The sequence below is a fragment of the Gymnogyps californianus genome, chromosome 16 (genome assembly GCF_018139145.2).
Source record: "Gymnogyps californianus isolate 813 chromosome 16, ASM1813914v2, whole genome shotgun sequence".
NCBI lineage: Eukaryota > Metazoa > Chordata > Aves > Accipitriformes > Cathartidae > Gymnogyps > Gymnogyps californianus.
The window spans coordinates 7391201-7408628 of record NC_059486.1 but is presented as its reverse complement, the minus strand read 5'-3'; the positions used below and the strand labels follow the sequence as shown (position 1 = coordinate 7408628).

The window sequence follows — 17428 nt, the reverse complement described above, 5'->3', positions numbered from 1 at the left end:
TTTTTTTTATAACAGAAAAAAAATTACAGAAAATATTCATGTTAGCCTGTATCCCTTCTTAAAACCTTCCAAAAAGTTTTGGAAGCCCAAAGCCCACTGCCAGAGACGGAATAAACATTGCTATTAACACTGCCACCTGCACAAGGGAAAGATTATGTTTTAAAAAGTTTGTAGTGAAAATGCACAAACATGGATGAATAGAGGACTTAAAAAACAAACAAACAAACCAAACAACAACCCCTTCTTTTCATAGAGTCACGTAAAAGAATCAGAAAAGTGTTCATAATACTGTATACCAACACAGCTGAGGAGCTGTTCAATACCTTCTCTGAACACAAAGCGACTGCCGTTTGGTGAGCATCTGACAAAAACACAAGCCAACTATTCAAAACACATCACTGGAGAAACTGTGATGAACAGGCCCACCTTTTCAACAATAAGGGAAGACTACTGAAGGAAGATATTAAAGGAAAAAAAGAAAAAAGTACTTACCAGCTTTAAGAGGGAAGATGCAGCAAGCAGGTAGGTGCAGAATAGGTGCTTTGGGACTACTGCAGTTTGGGTCAGCCAAATATAAGGGGTGAGGCATTCTGGGGAAAAAACCCTGAAGTTCCTCTAAAAGGCACCTCTCAATGGGAGAGCATCAAGAGCTCGGGAAAGGATGTAGGAAGGCAGTACTGTGAGGCTGCCTGGGAAGCAGCCAGTTTACAAACTATTGCTGAGAATACACAGCCTAAACTCTGTGGGTATTCCTCCCACCCCCAGGCTGGTTTTTAAACCTTAGCATCCATTGTTGTGAAAACAAGAAGCTGTACATGGCTGTGCTCTTGGCCACGGGCTCAACAGCTCCAGAAAATGCTGTTGCGGTTAAGCCGCCCCAATGAACCCCAAAACTCACAAGCCGGTCAGGACCAGAGAAGTGGACAATTTGTTCTGACAGTGAAGATTCAAAGTGTTCCCTTAAGCTAAACTCTGCTTCCTCTAACAGTCTCCTCGAAAAACCACCTGAGCCAACTGTGAACGAGGCCAAGCGTCCCCCAGGTAAAAGAGAGACTTATATCGACATGTGTAGAATTACACTCCATCCCCGGGGCCCGCCGCTGCCGGGGGCTGGTGTCCACTGGTGCTCACGGCCAGCCCCGCAGCCTCCCTGCTCGGTGCTAACGTTACACGTCCCGCTGGGCTGGGAAACACCAGTGGCACCGCCAAAACTGGTGGCAACGCCAAATCTCCATCAGAAGACCCGGCAGGCGAATTGGAAGGGGGCAAGTCACCTCACCGCTACCGCTTCACCCGTCCTCCCACCGCTTCCAAGGGGCTCTACGGTCACTCGTGGGGCATCCACAAGAACGGAGGCGCGGGGGCAGGGTGAAGGGAGATAACGACATATGGCTTCATTTATCAAAGTGCAGCTGCGGGTCACACCGCGATGGGGAGCACCCGGCCAGCCTCCGGCCCCTCGCCGCACGCCGCCGCCGCGCCGCCCTCACGGCCCGCCGACGGGTGGGGAGCGGGACGGGGGCCCCGGCTTCCTGCGATTGTCGATCAGGTCAAGCTGGCCTATCAGCTCACTCGTAAGGCGGGAAGAGAGGGAAAGGCGGGAAGGGGGAAGGACGGTAACGGTCGCGGCACGCGCAGCCGCCGCCAGTCTCTCGCGCCGTCGGCGGCTCCGCGGGGCGCGCGCGGCGGCGTTATCTGGGCCCGTAGTCGTAGTTGGCGGGCGCGCCGGCCGACGAGTACATGTTGGCGGCCGCCGCCGCCGCGGCCGCCGCGTTCATGTGGTGGTGATGGTGGTGGTGGTGGTAGCTGTGCCCGCGGATGCTGGGGAGGGGGTAGGGGGCGGGCCGGCTCTTCGCCCCCAGGTAGTGGTCGTAGGCGGCGGCCGCCGCCGGCGGGTACTTGTAGGGGTGGTGGTGGAGGGGCTCCGAGGCGGCGGGCTCCAGGCGCAGTTCGTGGTGGGGCGGGCTGGGCCGGCCGCCGCCCGCGCCGCCCAACGGCACCAGGCCGCCGCCGCCGCCCGGCAGCGCGGGGCTGAGCACGCGGGACATGAGCTGCTGGTGCGCGGCCTCGGCGTGCAGCGGCGTCCCGCCGGCCGCCTCCCGCTCGTACTCCCGCCGGCTCTCGGCAGCATCTGCGGGGGCACACAGCGTCAGCACCGCCGCCCCCGACGGGCCAGGCTTTAAGTAATAAATTTAAATAAATAAAAAAAAGCGGTGCGCGAAGATAGGAGCGAGGCTTGCAAGTGAAGTGTGCAGCAGCATGCAGCAGGAACCGGGGCTTGTGGGACAGGACCTTCTGACTGTGATAAATAGAGCTGAATTGACTGACAAGCTGGTACACGCCTGAAATTTTTGCAATTGTGTAACACTAAACAAATACAGACTTCCCTTTATTTTGCAGGCCCGGAGTGTGTTGGAAGAAAGGCCCTCGGTTGTCTTTGCAGTTGTTTGCTCTTCGTAATGGAAAAGGAGTCAATGGGCAGAGGTGCTGTTCGACCTGACTGCAGCTCCTGAATGGGAGCAGGTCGGCCCTGAACGCGTTAAAAGGGCAATGCGAGGAGGAGCCAGTGGCCCTCGCTGCATCCCCGCCTGAAAAGCTGAACGTGATGCCGAAAAGTCAAAAATGGGACACTAAAGGAAAAGGGCCGTGTTTTTTAAAGCAGCAAAGTTGCTTAAGCACAACAACAGTGAGTGTTTTAGACCTAGGAAGAATGAATTAGGCTATGAAGGTGGCTACTTTTGTTTAAAAATTAGACGGTAGCGCAAAGCTCATTAGCAATGGATCCATGCCCGCTGCAGGCGGCTGTGCACCAGCATGGTGAGCAAGGCTAGCCCCAAGCATGCATGCGCTGAGGCCGGCCACGCAGGCCGGCAGGTCCAGGGTGACAGGCCCGCCCAGCCGTTGGGGGCTCTCACCTTTCTCTGTCCCATTCTGGTGGGCCGGGGAAGAGACTGGATTCCGGGATCTGGCAAAAGCGCTCATGAGAGGAAGGGCCCCCGGCCTGTGATTCCTGGGCCTGGAAGAAGAAGGGGAGAAGTGATACGGAGCCAATGGTCCAACAGAATGAGCACTTGGAGCACTGCTGCTGTGAGCTGCAGCTGGCAAATGGGGCCCGACACAGTGACCTGCAAACTCCATGCAAGCCTTGCAAATGTAAGCTGGGCAGGTGCATGCAAAACTGGGGGAGAGAGTGGGGTGTAGTCATAGTCGATAAAGACACAGCCTTACCAGTCCTCAGGGTCGCAGTCTCTGAATCCCTTGGCGAAAGGGTTGCTGGCGATCTTCAGCTGTGTGATCTGTAAGGAGAAGTGGGGAAATGTCTCAAAGCGGCGTACACGGGGCTCCCCGGTCAGACAGCGAGCATGTCCCTGAGCGGGCTTTGGGAGGCAGCGGTGCCTGGTTGTAACAGAGAGGGCCCAGGTGGCCAGTGGAGCCGGGGCGCGCTCTGCCACAGAGCACAAACATGTGCTTTCCCTCTGTTAGAAAAATGCAGGCCAGTACGCTATCTAATACGAGTTCAAGGCGAAGGGAGAGGCAGCCCGAGTCGGCTGCAAAAGCTGTGTAAATGCACTTGTAAGAAAATGCCACATTATATGGGTCACCACCGGAGCAGCTAAGACAAATCACTGGATAAATCATACTTATGTATTTATTTAATTCGCCGGGGAGAAGGCAGGACATTTTCTATATTTAAGCAAATCCACGGATAAAGTATGTGATTGTGAGTTTCCGGAATGGGTTGAAAAACAAACTTTAAGCCCCTCAGTGACAGTTCCAGCCTTAGAGGTCAAACTGATAGAAAGCAGGAGAGAAAGAGCAGCTGTCCGGAGCCATCAGGCAAATGCCAGCCGGGGAGGGACTCCGCAGCCCCTTAAAGGCACAGCCTTGCTCCGGCCCCGCCGCCTCTCCGGGGCGGGGTGCCGACCCGAGCGCAGCATCCCGGGGGGACCCCGGGTCGATTTGCTCGGAGCCACTGCAGAGGATGGCACTGCCGGCGGCTGCTCGGGGACAGCCCCGCGACCCAGCCCCGGCGCGGGGCTGCGGCATCAGCGCGGAGCGAGGCCGTTTGGAGCAGCGCTGAAAAGCCCCCGCTATGAAGTCGTATTTGCACTCGCGGCTGGGATTCCTGCTCTTTACATTGCACTGATGCGATTTAAAGAAGCAATTGGATTAACTGCTGCCCAGAAACCCGCATCAGATTAGGCGGGTTGGGTTGTTTTGTTTCGTTTTTTGTTAAAAAATAATAATATAATTGTGTTCTGGGGAGGAACAGACCGCGACGAGCTTAGAGAAGTAAAATCGCAGATTTATCCAAACAAATTGTGAGTGACATTTCGCAGCGGGAAGCCTGTAGTTTCCCAGCTAGCCCCAGTCTGGGGTTTACACAGGTAATGAGGTCCCCCCGGGTGGGGGGAAGCTGGCGATGGGGCTGAAGCTCACGTCGCTTCCTCGGTGTGCAGCGATGCAGCTCTGTGCAGTTCCCCGGCTATCGGGTTCCTTGCACTGCCCCGAAATGGGTTTAGCAGATGGGGAGGAGGAGGCGGGAATACCCCCAGACACCCCCGCCACCGACGGACACCCGCAGCCCGGCCTTCAGCCCGGGAGCCGGGCGAAGGGGCTGAGCCACTGCCGGGCGTGCCCGCACCCGTGATACCTCCGGGGCGACCCCAACCCCCCCTTTTCGTTGTCCCGGCCCCCGCTGCCGCCTCACCCGGTGGTTCTGGTAGGCGGTCACGGCCGTGAAGCGCGTCTCCTCGAAGACGAAGGTTTTGAAGTTCTCCTCCGCGTATTTCTCGCTGTCTTTCCGGGGGTCCACGTAGACCACGTGAAAACGCGGCTGGTATCTGTGCATGGAGTTCAAAATGATCTGAATGATAAAACGAGCAAGGAGACAATAACTGATCCAGGCGGAGCATCGAGAGAGGAGAGTGTAGCCCCCGGCCCTGCCGGCTCCCCTGCCCGGGGGCAGCCGCGAGGCTGGGGCAGGACGGGGACGCGGAGCCCCTGGGGAGGGGCACGGGCAGGGGGGCACCCCACGGGAACCACGGCGCGGGGAGTTCCCGCCTGTGCAGCCCCGTGTTTGACACCTTCCCCCGGGAACACTTACATGCCCGTTGTCATCCAGCAAATTGTTGGTCAGTTTGAGCTTATCGAAGGAAACGATCTGCTTCATCCACTGCGCCCCTTTCGCCGGGGAATCCGGGTGGTAATGCACCCTCCCGGGGGTGGCAGGGTCGGCTTTGCCGGCCACCAGCCAGGAGGAGCTGTGGAAGGCGTACCTGCCGGGAGGGGAAGGCACCTTCAGCTGTAGCCCGGGGGGCTCCGGCCACCGCCCGCTGCAGCGGCGCCCCGCGGGGCTGCAGCACCCCGCGGCCCCGCAGGATCCGGCCCGGGAGGGTCCCCCCGGCCCGGCGAGGGGGAAGCGCCGCCTCCCCCATCACTCCCACTTCCTACGGCAACGAGAGGAACGAGCTCTTCTCTACAGCCAGACTCGTTGCGGGGGAAAATAATATTTTATCAGGTCGCCGATGGAACTGGCGGGAGAGAAATCTGCAGGGCGGAGGAAATTTATAGCTACCTGCGCAGATTTGGAAGAGAAGCCACAAAAGCTCCCTCTTCCTCTAAAAAAAAGGCTGAAAGGGAGCCCTCTATACAGTAATGTTCTGGCTTTAAGTGAAGAGTGGAAAGTTATGTGTAGATTAATAGCAGGTCCAGAACTTCGCAGCCTTGTTTCATTCTTTCAAAGTACATATTCAACAGTAACATTTAAAACAGAGAAACCAATCTTCTATACACGTGTTTACTTTAAAAGCCAGTGTTTGCACAGGGGGAATTAGACACCATTGGACTCGAGCAGAAACATTACTTTTTAAAGATATACTCAATTGGATGTTATATATCCCACTTCCCTTGACAAGCAAACATTTCTAGGACGCCCTGAGAATTTGGATATCTGTCTAAATATTTATATATCGGACCCTGCGATTCCTATGCGGGCTGCCTGCTCAGCGTCCTGATCTGAAGCTAAATACATAATGCGCCTTTCACTGTCTTTAAATTAAAGGGGTTCCCAACCAGACCGCATCGCTGCCTTGCGAGCCGCCAGTTTCCAAGGCCTTCCTACGCTGCCGCTGGAAACAAGGGCAAGGTTTTCTGGCTCGGATGGCCGGTGCCTTTCCAGAGCACAAAACCTGCTCTCTTCACCCAAGCACCCAGCGGGCTCCCCGGCGGGCACGGCACAGCCCCAGGACGCCCGCGGGGCCGGCACCGCCGGGCCACCTTCCCCAGCCGAGAGGCTACGGCACTCGAGGAGCACCGGGGGGATTTTTGTTAGGGGGGGAACGGGCATTTGCCGGGTGAAGACGGGGAGCAGCGGGATGGGGAGGGCTTTTCTGGGCAGGACAAGGCGGCTCCTGCCCTGCCGCCCCGCGGAAACCTGCGCTTCTGCCCGCCCCGAGCCGGTCTGGCCCCAGCCGCTGCGGGCGTTGTGCGAAAGCCGAGGGGGGCCCTGCGGATCCGTGCCCCGCGCAGCCGCGCCGCTCCCGGCCCCGAACTCGTTGCAACAGTGTAAAACGGACACCAGGGCACCCGCATCCCGGGACTCCTCGTCTCGCACCGACACATGTCAGGCCCAGGGGCGCATCCCCGAGCCCCGGGAGGGCTGGGGGCAGGCAGCGACCCGCCAGCCCCTACACCACCGAGGACCGCGGGGCGGGCAGGGTGTTACTTGCCGGTATCGCTTGTCGTCCACGGGAACGAAATCCATGAGGAGCATGTAGTCAGCCATAGGGTCCATCCCGAATATCTTCACCTGGAAGGTGGGGAACATGCGCCTGGCATAGAGAAGAGAGAGCGGAGAGCTGAGTTGAGGGGCAGCGGGGAGCCCCGAGGGGCCGGCACGGGCACTCGCGCTCTCCCGGGCCCGGGGGTGCTCAGGGCCGGGTGAGGAAGCCCCGCAGCCTTCCCGGCCCTTCCCGTTCAGCTGCCCCGGCGGTACGCCCGGTTGCGATGTCAGGTCACCCCGCAGGAACCGCCGGCCGGAACGGGAGGAAAAGGCAGATGCGGCCGGGCAGCGTTGGGAGAGGGGCTGCCGTATCCCCCGGCCCTCGGCAGCATCCCGAAGGACAAGCCGGCGCAGCGCTGGGCGGCCCTACCTCTCCACCGGCTCCGGGGCCGCTTGTGTCGGACACCCAAAATGCCCCGCCGCGGCGGGATGCAGAGGCCGAGGGAGAGGGAACAACCACCACCGCCGCCTTTACCATGGGAGACACAAGTGAAAAGAATTTCCCCTTCGCGGTTTCCCCGTCCTTCCAGGTGACCTGATTTGAGGCAGATGCAAGGCATTACCCCGTCTCCGGACCCACAGCCGAGCCGGGGGCAGAGCCCCGGGAGGCTGGGGCAGCCCGGGAGGGCACGTCTAGAACCTCTTGCGGGAGACGCGAGGGGACAGAGTTCCTACTTCTGCAGCTTCTGCCCCCCCCCCCCCCCCCAATCTGCGCAGCGGTTACAACAGCAGTGTAGTCCCTGGGGCCAGCGGGAGACCTGCCGCAGCCCGGAGGGGCAAACGCACCCCCCCGGCGGGTAGGGACTAGAGGGCAACGGGGATCTCCCAGCGACCCCCCTCCCGGCTCCGCTTCGTTGCCAGAGCCCGGTCCCCGCACCTTTGCGGGGCGAAAGGAGAGCGGGAAGGAGCCCGGGGCTCCCGGGCAGGGCAGGTCGGCCCCCGAGGCTGTCCCCACTGCTCTGCTCCGCGCAGGCCCCCGGGGACCCCAGGCTAAGCCGGGGACGCGGGTCCCACGCTGAGGGACGGCAAGATTCCTTTGAGGGGCTGCGGGGCAAATGCGATCGGGGGTGGGCTAAGGGAAGCGGCCGGGGCGGCCCCCCCGTTCCTCCCTCCCTCTGCACACACCGGGGACAGGGCCCGGCCCGCGGCTCCCCGGCGGGACACGCCGAAGATGCGCCCTCGCGTCGGGGCTCGTTACGGCTTCGGTTTTGTCTGATACATTTTTTTTTCCCGAGTAGGAAACCAAGCGAGCGACAGCGGGCGGCATTCCGGGAGGAGAGTTTGCAGCCGTTGAAAAACCAAACTCCCAACACCCCCTGAAAAAACAACCCGATCAAACCCGGACACCGAGAGCCCCCCCGCGGCTCATTCTCGGGGCGCACAGCCGGACCTGCTGTGCGTCTTCCCGGGGCTTTTTTGGTTGTGTGCAGCTGCTCTCCGCCGAGGAAAGGCTGCCTGCCAGGGCGATGGGGCAGCGGGGCGTTGGCCCCGCAGCTCCTTCCAGTCCGGGCCTGGCACTGCCGGGCAGCATCAGGATCGGGCGTTTCCCTCTCTGTAACGCTTTAGCAAACTCTGAAGGACGTTTCCACTCGCTCTCTCTGTTATTATTATTTTTAAAGGTGTAAAAGCCCCCATTAGCTCCAGTTCCGGTGTTTCTTGTTTTAAAACTTAGTTTTAAAACAAACAACCCGAGATGATAACACCCACCTAGACAAATAGCAGGGCCAGCCCAGAGGCGCTGGGAGAGAACAGGCTTCGCAGAGCCTTCCCTGAGCCTTTTCCTGCCGGTTTTACCCCGTTTTCTCCTGTTTTTACCCGCCTGTCTGGAGATTTGTCGGTGTCATAAAATAAACGAAGAGGAAAAAGTCCCTGATTCAAATCGAGTTGGTTCATTTCCGAGCCTTTTTGGAGTGGGGTATTTGCAAACCTTTCACTGTCCCGGGAGAGCGAAGAAAGCCAGATCGAAGAGCTCCTGTTAGCAGAGAGACTCTGCCTGGAGCCTGAACGACCTTTTCCGTTAAGGAAAGCAGCACCGAGCCCGGCGCCGGGCTCAGGGGCCGCGGCCGGAGACAGCGGGCTGCGCGACCCGGCGCCGGGGCAGGCACCGTCTGCGGGAAATCACGCCCGGGGTCCCACAGAGCAGCGCCGGCCCCTCCGCCGGCTGCTTTTCCACCGACCACCGCGGCGATTTTTTTATTTTAGCAAATTGCTGATTTAAAAAAAATGCAACTGTGTATATATAAATTTTTTTTTTTTTTTTGCACCTTCGGGACCCTCAAAACCGCTGGAGGGAGAGCGGGAGCGCACGGCCGCGGTCACCGCTTGTGCTGGGCCCTTTCGGAGCGCAGCCCGACCAGCCGCGCTGCGCCCTTCTCTCCCGGCGACGGGGGGCTGCGGCAGTGCCCGGGGCTCCAGCTGCCGCCGCTGTAGCCATCCCCGGGGCTGAGAGCAAACACCGGGGGATTTGTTAATTTGTTTGTTTTTCTGTTCTCCCCCCCGCCGGATCGCTTTGAATCAAGGCAAGAGACCAGAGCCCGAGCAACGCGTTCGCCCCTCTCGAAGGCAGCGTTTGCCCGGAGCCTGCGCGGGGAAAACTCCGCAGCTCTGTCCAAGCCGCCGCGGCCACGGCGGGTCCCGGCGATCGCAATTAAATGCAGTAATTAACAACCGTAATTGGGGCTCCTCTTCCCCGCATGTTTTGTTCGTTTCTAACGCGGACGCATCAGCCGCTTCCTTTGTTCCCTGTCCGGGAGCCGGGAGCAGGGTCCCGGCCCCGGCTCGCCGTGCCGAGCCGCTGGCGGAACCGCGCCGCGGCGGCCGGAGCAGGGCCAAGGAGAGCCGGGCTCAGCCGGGCTCGTTACTCGATAGTCGGGAAATGCAACAGTCCTGGAGGACGTTTCAAGGCGCAGAATTAGGGTTTGTTTGCGTCCCCGCCGGAAGGAAAAGATCTGCCCGTGCTAAAAAATTATTTAGTTACAGGTATTGCACGGGTTTGTTTTTTAGCTTTTTCTTTCCCCCCCTGTGCCGTTGATGTCCGCCCCGGGAGCACGGTGTCCTCCGCAAACACGGATCTAAGTCCCGTGCGGGGTAACCGAAAGCCGAAGGCGCCCGGCGGAGCACAGCGCACTTTCCAGCGGGAGTGAAACCCGGAGGCGGAGCGCACGGCGCGGCTCCCCCGGGCCGGGCCGGGCCGCCCTGCCCGCCGCCCCCCGCACGCCTTCGCCTCCAGCCCGCAGGAGCGGCGCGTTCTTTCCGCAGCACCCGAGGTCTTCGGGCCGCAAGAGCTCGCAGATTTCGCCCCGGGAGAAGCGCTAGGATCAAATGACGGCAACCGGCGGGCCGGGCCGCCCCGGAGCTCGCCCTTGGCCAGCCTCGATTTTCCCCCAAACCGCGAATTCAACCGCCTCCGGCCGGGCCCGCGGCCGGGCTCTCCCGCCCCGGCTAGCCTGGGTGCCCGCGGCCGGGGGGAGCGGCTGGAGAGCCGAGGCCGCTCGGGAGCTCCGCACTGACCTGCCGGCCTTGGTGACGATCATCTCGGTGCCCAGCTGGTTGAACTCGTCCCACAGCGCCTTCATCTCCAGCTGGACGCTCACGTTGGCCACCTTCGGGTTCTTCTTCACCGGCGCCTTGGCCGCGGCGGCCGCCCCCGCGGAGCAGCCCGAGACGGCGGCCGGCCCCGCGGCGGCTCCCCCGGCGCCCTCGGGCGGCTCGGGCCTGGGGGCGGCGGGTTGGCCCCGGCCGCGGCCGCCGCCCCGCCGAAGGGGTAGCCGTGCTGGGGCTGGGGCGGCGGGTGCGGGTGCTGCTGAGCCGTGCAGGGCTCGTAGTGCGGCGGCTCATGCTGTCCGTACGGGTCCCCCGGGGAGGGGAGAGGTGGTAACCCCCGGAGGCGTTCAGGCTGCTCAGGCTGTTGGCCGTGAAAGCTGCAACATCGCAAAAATGGGACAGCTGGGTGAGCCAGGGGCTGGAGATAGCTGAAATCATTCCAAAAACAGGCCGTCAGGGCTCCGCTCCGGCTCCCGCTTTCCCCCCCAGCTCCGCGCCGCTCCGCGCGGCCCCCGCCTCCGCGCCGCGCCGGCTCCGCGGGGTGCCCTCCGCCTCCTCTCCTGCCCCGCGCCCAGCCCAGCGGGGCGCCTCCCCCTTTCCGCTTTGCTTGGCCCCAGCCCCGCTCCCCCCGGGGCAGGCGGGGAGCTCGCTGCTCCCGCTGCCTGCCTGCCTCGGCTCTTTTTTTTTTTTCCTTTTTTTTCTTCTTTTTTTTTTTTTTTTCCCTTTGCAAATCCGAGAGATCTGCCAAGAGCCGCGGCGGTGCAGAGCCGGTGCTATCTCTGCAGAAGGCCTCGTCGCCGCACACGATTTGGGACAAAGCAAACTTCCCCCCCCCCAAAAAAAAAAAAGAGGAGGAGGAGGGGGGAACTCAAGGAAAGAAACCGGTTCTTATTTCCGTGTAGCTACGGTGCTGCAGGTAACGTCCCTGGCTCTGGGGCCGCAGGGCCGTGGCTGACAGGGGAAGACGGATCTGGTTTGGCAATTCCCCCTTCTTTCCATCCCCGGGCGAGAGAGGGGGAACAGACGGGAACCAGAGCAAAGCTCCGCGTCCGCGCCGAGGAGCGCCGGGACGGCCCCGGCCGCGCAGCCCTCGGCCGCTGGCCCGAGCGGGCCCTGCGGCGCATGACAGGCCGCCCCGGGGAACGGACGGCTCCTTCGGATCCCCTCCGATGCTGAAAGGCTCCTCGAGGTCCTGGGGGTCTCTTGAGTTATTTCCGCCGCGGCCCGCAGGCCGGACAGGGGCTGCAGAGCCGGCGGGAGCTGAGCCCCGGCCCACCGCTGCCCTGGGCACGGCCAGCGCTGTCGGAGGATGCTCCAGCACCTCCGAGGAGACGCGGATCCAAGCGGCGGAGCCGTCGGAAGCCGCCACCGGGGCACGGGCAGAGCCTTATTCTCCAAGGGAGGGCTGCGGTGGCCCGGGCATGCCGGGGGGCACGGCAAAGCCCCCTCCGACAGGCCCCGCGGGCAGGCCGCGCTCCGTGCGCTTCCCCCGGCCCTGCCGCCGGGCCGGGACACGTGAAAACACTCCGAGATGCGGCGGCCGGGGGGTCCCGTCCCCGCAGCCCTGCGGGGCCGAGCGCGGCGCTCACCTTCCATGTCCCTGGTGACGGTGCTGAAGTGCATCTTCTGCGGGCGGCAGCCGGGGCGGGCGGGCGCGCTGCGGCCGCCGCGGCGCTCCTCCAGCGCTCCCTTCCCTGCTTGCTCGGCGGCGGCGGCGACTGAAATCAGAGAGGCGATACTGAAAGCATTTGCCTTGGGAGACAGAGGGCTGTTTTCGTCCATAGGGGAGACACCAATGCAGGAGCAGCAGCCGCAGCAGCCTCCCACCACGAGCCCCCCCTCCCACCCCCTCACTCCCCTCCTTTCTACGGCACCATCCAGGGAGGTGCGAGCGAGACCCCCCTCCTTCCAGACGGGGGGGGGGGAGAGGGAAGCTTATAAAAAAAAAAAAAAAGGCAGAAAACAACCCAAACCCTCTGTCCCCCCCGCCCCGGGAAGGGCGTTGGGGAGCAAGAAACTTCCCCGGGGCCCTTTGCAGCCAGCGCCGAGCGCCGCAACGGCCGGATCGAGCCGTTGTCAGCGAGAGGGGACCAGGGGGGCGAATAAATAAATAACCCCACGAATTTCTTCCCCGGGGTCTCAGTTTCTCTCCCCCCAACTTCGTTCCCTGCGATTTATTAATTTATTTTCTCTCTTCCCTTCCCCCCAACCACCACCTCCTGCTTCTGCCCCCCGTCCCCTCCTTTTCTCCTGCACGTAGGGAAAGTGGCTCCCTTATAGGCGCTTTCCCCCATTCAGTGGCTGGGAGGCGTCACATGGAAGTCGGGGGTGTTTGCCTGCAGAAGCGGCGGCGGCGGCGGCGAAAGCGAAGTGAAACTCCTGCCGAGACGGTGTCAAAGGGCTGGGGAGGCCCTTCCCCGCCTCCCGGGCACGGCGAGCGGCCGGCGGGGAGGGATGGGGTGTGCTGCGGGGCGGGCGGAGGGGCCGGCGGTGTCAATCACGGCGCCGGGAGCCGGCCGACGGGAAGAGAAGAGCCGAGCCCAGCCGAGCCGAGCCCGGCGTCACGCTGCGGATGTCCGGCACCGAGAGGGGGGACTGCTCCCTTCCTCCAGCCCGCATCCACCGCAGGGCTGCGGGCTGCCCCGGCCCGGCCGCGGGGTCTCGCAGCCCGAGCCGCCGCAGCTGGCGGGGGCTGGGCACGTCGGGGTGCGCTGCGGGCGCGGGTACCGCCGGCCGCCGCGCCGGAGCGGGATGGGACCCCCCCCAGCCCCGGGCCACCAAACCCCTAAAGCACCCGCTGGCGTTCGAACATTTCCGTCGCCGAAAAAAGCGGAGAAAACGGAAAGCAACTGGCGGGGCGGCAGGCGAGCCCTGGTCCGGCCCGGCGTGACAGCCCGCTCCGTCGGCAGCACCTGCACAGTCCGCATGGGCCGGGGGCCGCTCTCCCCCCGCCGCCGGAGAGGGCCGCCCCAGTTCCCCTCCCTGCCCCGGCGAGGGTGAGGCGCTACTCACCGCCCGGCACCGGCCCCTCGGAGCGCCGCGGCGTCCCCCGGGCCCTTCCTCCGCATCGACGCAGGGCGAGGCGGCGCGCCCGCCCCGCCGGGCCCGGCCCGGCCCGGCCCCGGTACCAGTGCCGGTCCCAGCCCCGGTGCCGGTCCCTCCGGGCGGGTGGCTGCACCGAGGTCCCGGGGGAAATGCCCCGACGGGGCGGGCGGAGCCGTGGGGCGCGCCGGTGGCTACCGCCGCGATGGAGGTTGCATAACCCGAGCGATGCGCGGAGAGCCGGAGTGAGCAAGCGGGTTATATATAGCTGCCCTGTCTGTAGCCTGCGGGGCTTGATTCTTCTGTTGAAATATTATCTTTGGATGTGGTAAAAATATTTGCAGGGAAAAATCTAGACTACTCTTACATATTTGAGCATATGTTCCTGCAGCTAACGCCATAAGGGCAGAGCGTGACACGATCGGTGTTTTGTTTCTTCGCTGCTGCTGGCAGCACGGTTCCCGGCCGGGGCAGTTTCTACCCCGAGCTCAGGGACACGCCACGGAGAAGAGAGTCCCGGAGCTGACCCGCGCTGCTTACCTGGCGGCAATACAAGGAGGAGGGGAAGGGATTTCGTTAGGGCAACTCGGGGCAATATCGGAGGAAAGCGAGGAGCCGTGGGTGCGAACTGCAAGCCGCCTCCGGGAGCTCCAGGGCTGATGCGAGCAGGACGCGGGGCGCCAGCCCCTTCCCCGAGGTGTGCCCGGCTCTGGGCAGGCTCTGCCCCAGGAGGAAAGAAAATATCTCCCCTTGGAAATTAAGAAAAGCCCCGAATCCAGCGCCCCAGCAGAGTCGGGGAGCTCGGGGTTGCTGCCCGTGCCTTGCTTGCCCGCACCCTTTCCCAGGTTTATCCCTTTCTCCTTCCCTGCTCTTTAGGTAAAGCCCCAGCTGGAAGCGGCGCCACGTCGGGGACAGCCCGGGCCTCTCGGCCTGTTCACCCGCCCGGCGGGGTCGGGGCTGCGTGGTCTCTGCTGGGGATGCGGGACCCGCCGGGAATCGTTGCCAGCCGGCCCCCGGGCGGCAGCGGAGCCGTTCCCTGCTGAGCCGCGGGGCTGCAGCCCCTAAACCACAAATCCCTGAGAGGAGACCCCGCCGCCCCGCTCCCACATCCCGTGCCCGGCCTCGCAGGCCGCGCGGGGTACCCACACGCGTGAGCGGCCCCGGGCGGAGATGAGATGACGGGAGGGAGAAACCAGCCCTGGCTCCCCCGCGACGGGGGAACCCCGCAGCGGCAGAGGAAACCCGAGGGAGCACGGCGCTGTGCTGCAAACGGGGTCGTCCCCTCTCCTGCACCCCCAAAAGGGCCTAAACTCAGAGGCCGCGTTTGCCAGGCGTCTCGCCCAGCCCCGCGGGCGCTTGTCCCGTTCGCCGGCCGCTCCGCATCGCCGGAACGCTGCAAGGTGCATCCAGCCTCGACGAGGGGTTACTAACTCCGCCGTTAGCGATACTGCTTTGTCCTCGGCTCTGCAGTCGTTCCTAGGCCGGGGGAGAGGGGAATGGATGGAGCCCGGAGGCTGTCGGAAGGGCACCGGGGAGAGGGCGAGGGAGGTTTCTCTGCTCCCCCCAGCTCACACCTCGCCCGAGCAGGTGGAAGGGAAAGTCGGGGTTGTCCCGCCGCCTCTCCGCCGGGAACGGCTCCGCGCTGCGGAAACGCCGAGAGCTCGACGGGGAAGAAAGGCAGGACACCCCCCCGCCTCCGCGGACACACATCTGCTTCGCCCCGAAACGCTCGGGCCCCGGCGATGCAAAAGCCCGTGGCGGCACCGAGGCAAGCAACGCGTTGCAACGACTCCCGCGTCCCCGCCGACGGCAGCCCCCAGCCCCGGCGAGCTCCCCCCGGAGCCCGAGCATCGCCGCCTCCCCGCCGCTCCACCACCTTCCCCGGCCCCGGTGAGGCTTCTCCCCGCAGCAGGTATCCGCTGCCGCCCCCTCCCCCGTTTGGGCCCCGCACCCCTCAATCCCCCAGACCTTTCAGGCGAGGCGGGGACGGACACCGGGGGCTGCTGTCTTCGTCCTCCCTCGCAGGGGTCTCCCCGCTGGCACCGCTCGCCACGGGCCGGGCCAGGTGTCCCTGGGCGCGGACACCTCCGCTCCGCTCCAGCGCCGTGCTCACACCGAACCACGGCCCTTTTGCTGCGGAGGTGCCCGGGTCCCGCCGCGCACCCTGTGCCCAGGGCTGTCCTGCAGATGCGCCGCGGCCCCGACGGGCTCTCCCCGCGCCCCCGGGGCCCGGCTGGGACGCAGGCCCACCGCCTGCCGCCTTCCCTCCGTCCGCCCTTCACACTCACCCATCGGCCCGCATCTCTCCTCTCGTCCCTCCCGCGATCCCTCCTTTCTGCCCGCTTCCCCGGCCCTTGCCCGGCCCCGCCGTCTCTCCCGCCCCCCAACCCCTGCGCCCCGAAGGGTCCGCGGCGAGCCCGGGCTGGGGGGGGGGGGGGCGCAGGCTCTGCAGGGAGCTGGGGGCGGCCCGGCTCGGGCTTGGCACGGCAGCCCCGGCTCCCCGCTGAGCCGCGGGGCAGCAAATAACTAGCGGGGGAACAGCGGCAGCGAGCCGGGGCTGGGCACCGCACTCCGCGCACACGTCCGCACATGCTTATTTCTCCGCACACTTCCCAGATGAACAGCCCTGCGGCGGGGCGCCCCGGGCTGGCTCCCACGGCCGGGCCCGGGGAGGGTGAACCCCGCGGCCCCCGCGCTTCCCCGCCCGCCGCGGCAGCACCGCCTGTTCGCTGCGAGCGATGGAAAAGAACGGTACGGGAAAGGCTAACGCTGCCGGTAGCGATGCTGCTGGCGAAACAATAATAATTCGTAGAGGTTCAGCTAACGGGAGCAGCGGACATTTACGAATTCGTTGTAAGGGAGGAGATAAAGAGGAGACCGGGGAGATCTCGGCAGGTGAAAAAAGTCTGCGGTTCCCGCGGGTCCCGGGAAAAACGGGGATTTTCTGGCGTTTAATTTGAGACCGTTATCGATGAGTACTATTATTATAATTACAGTCATCCTCGTTATTACTCCGACTACGGCAACTATTAGTATTATTTTGCAACTGACGTTGGAACTATAGGAACCGAAATTAACGAATCTATCTAACAAATCCAAAAATCAAATGTGTTAACCAGGTCTCACCTAGAAAGACAGACAGAAAGACAGAAAGTAGGGCAAGACGGACAGAAAGAAAGGAGAATGAAAGAAAGAAAAAAGAAAGAAACAGACAGAAAGACAGAAAAAGAAAGAAAGGAAGAAAGAAGGAAAATAGAACAAAGATTACAAAAATAGAAAGAAAAGGAAAGAAAAGGATGGAAGGAGAAAGAAAGAAAGAAAAAAGACAAAGACAGAAAGAGAAAGCAAAAAGAAAAAGAGAGACAGAAAAAGACATCGGAAAGACGGCCAGACCGATAAGGACAGACGAACGAAAAGCAAGGCAAGGCGAGCCAGCGCGGGGGCGGCCGCGCTCTGCCGGAGCCGCTTTGCCCACCCGCTTTCCCGCACCTGGAGCGGTTTGGGCTGGGAGTGCTGGCACCACGGCTCGGTGCCAGTCGCCGTCCCTGCGCGGGGCCCCGCGGGGTCCCCCGGCGCTCGTCGGGGCTCACTCCCTCGCTGCAGCTCGCTGGTTTCCCCGGAGCGCCCCGACCCCGCTCGCCCTCGTTGCGCGGCCTCCAGAGCCCCCGCGGCCGCCCCGAGCCGCTCCCCTCCCGAGCGGCGGCACCGGGCGGTACTGCCCCGGCTCGGCTCGGCCCGGCCGCCGGCTCCCGCCCGGCCCCGCCGCTGGGGCTGAGCGGGGATTTCAACCGCCCCATCCCGTTCCGTCCCGTCCGGCGGCAGCGTGGCAGGTGCGCGGCCCCGCGGAGCGCGGCCCGGAGACGGCGACGGCGGGGCGGCCGGGACCGGGCACCTGAAGCTGCGCCGGGAGGGGCTCCTGCCCGGGCCGCCGCCGGCGCGGTCCGCGGCTCCGCACGGCAGCCGCGCTGTGCTCCGCCGGTGGGCGCGTTTGGGACTTGGGGCTGGGGAAGGAGGGAATGAAAGGAGAGGGAAGAGGAGAGGAGAGGAGAGGAGAGGAGA

General features: G+C 63.3%; 1 protein-coding gene across 1 annotated transcript; it reads right to left on the bottom strand.

The window, feature by feature from the left end:
• Positions 1 to 1486: 1486 nt before the first annotated feature.
• TBX1 (T-box transcription factor 1) lies at positions 1487 to 11950 on the bottom strand. The gene is given in 10 exon segments (XM_050906578.1): positions 1487 to 2131; positions 2916 to 3016; positions 3229 to 3296; positions 4712 to 4867; positions 5108 to 5279; positions 6732 to 6833; positions 10295 to 10482; positions 10536 to 10660; positions 10663 to 10704; positions 11917 to 11950. Coding segments are annotated over 10 exon segments (1428 nt in total). The 3' UTR covers positions 1487 to 1691.
• Between the last annotated feature and the right edge of the window lie 5478 nt (positions 11951 to 17428).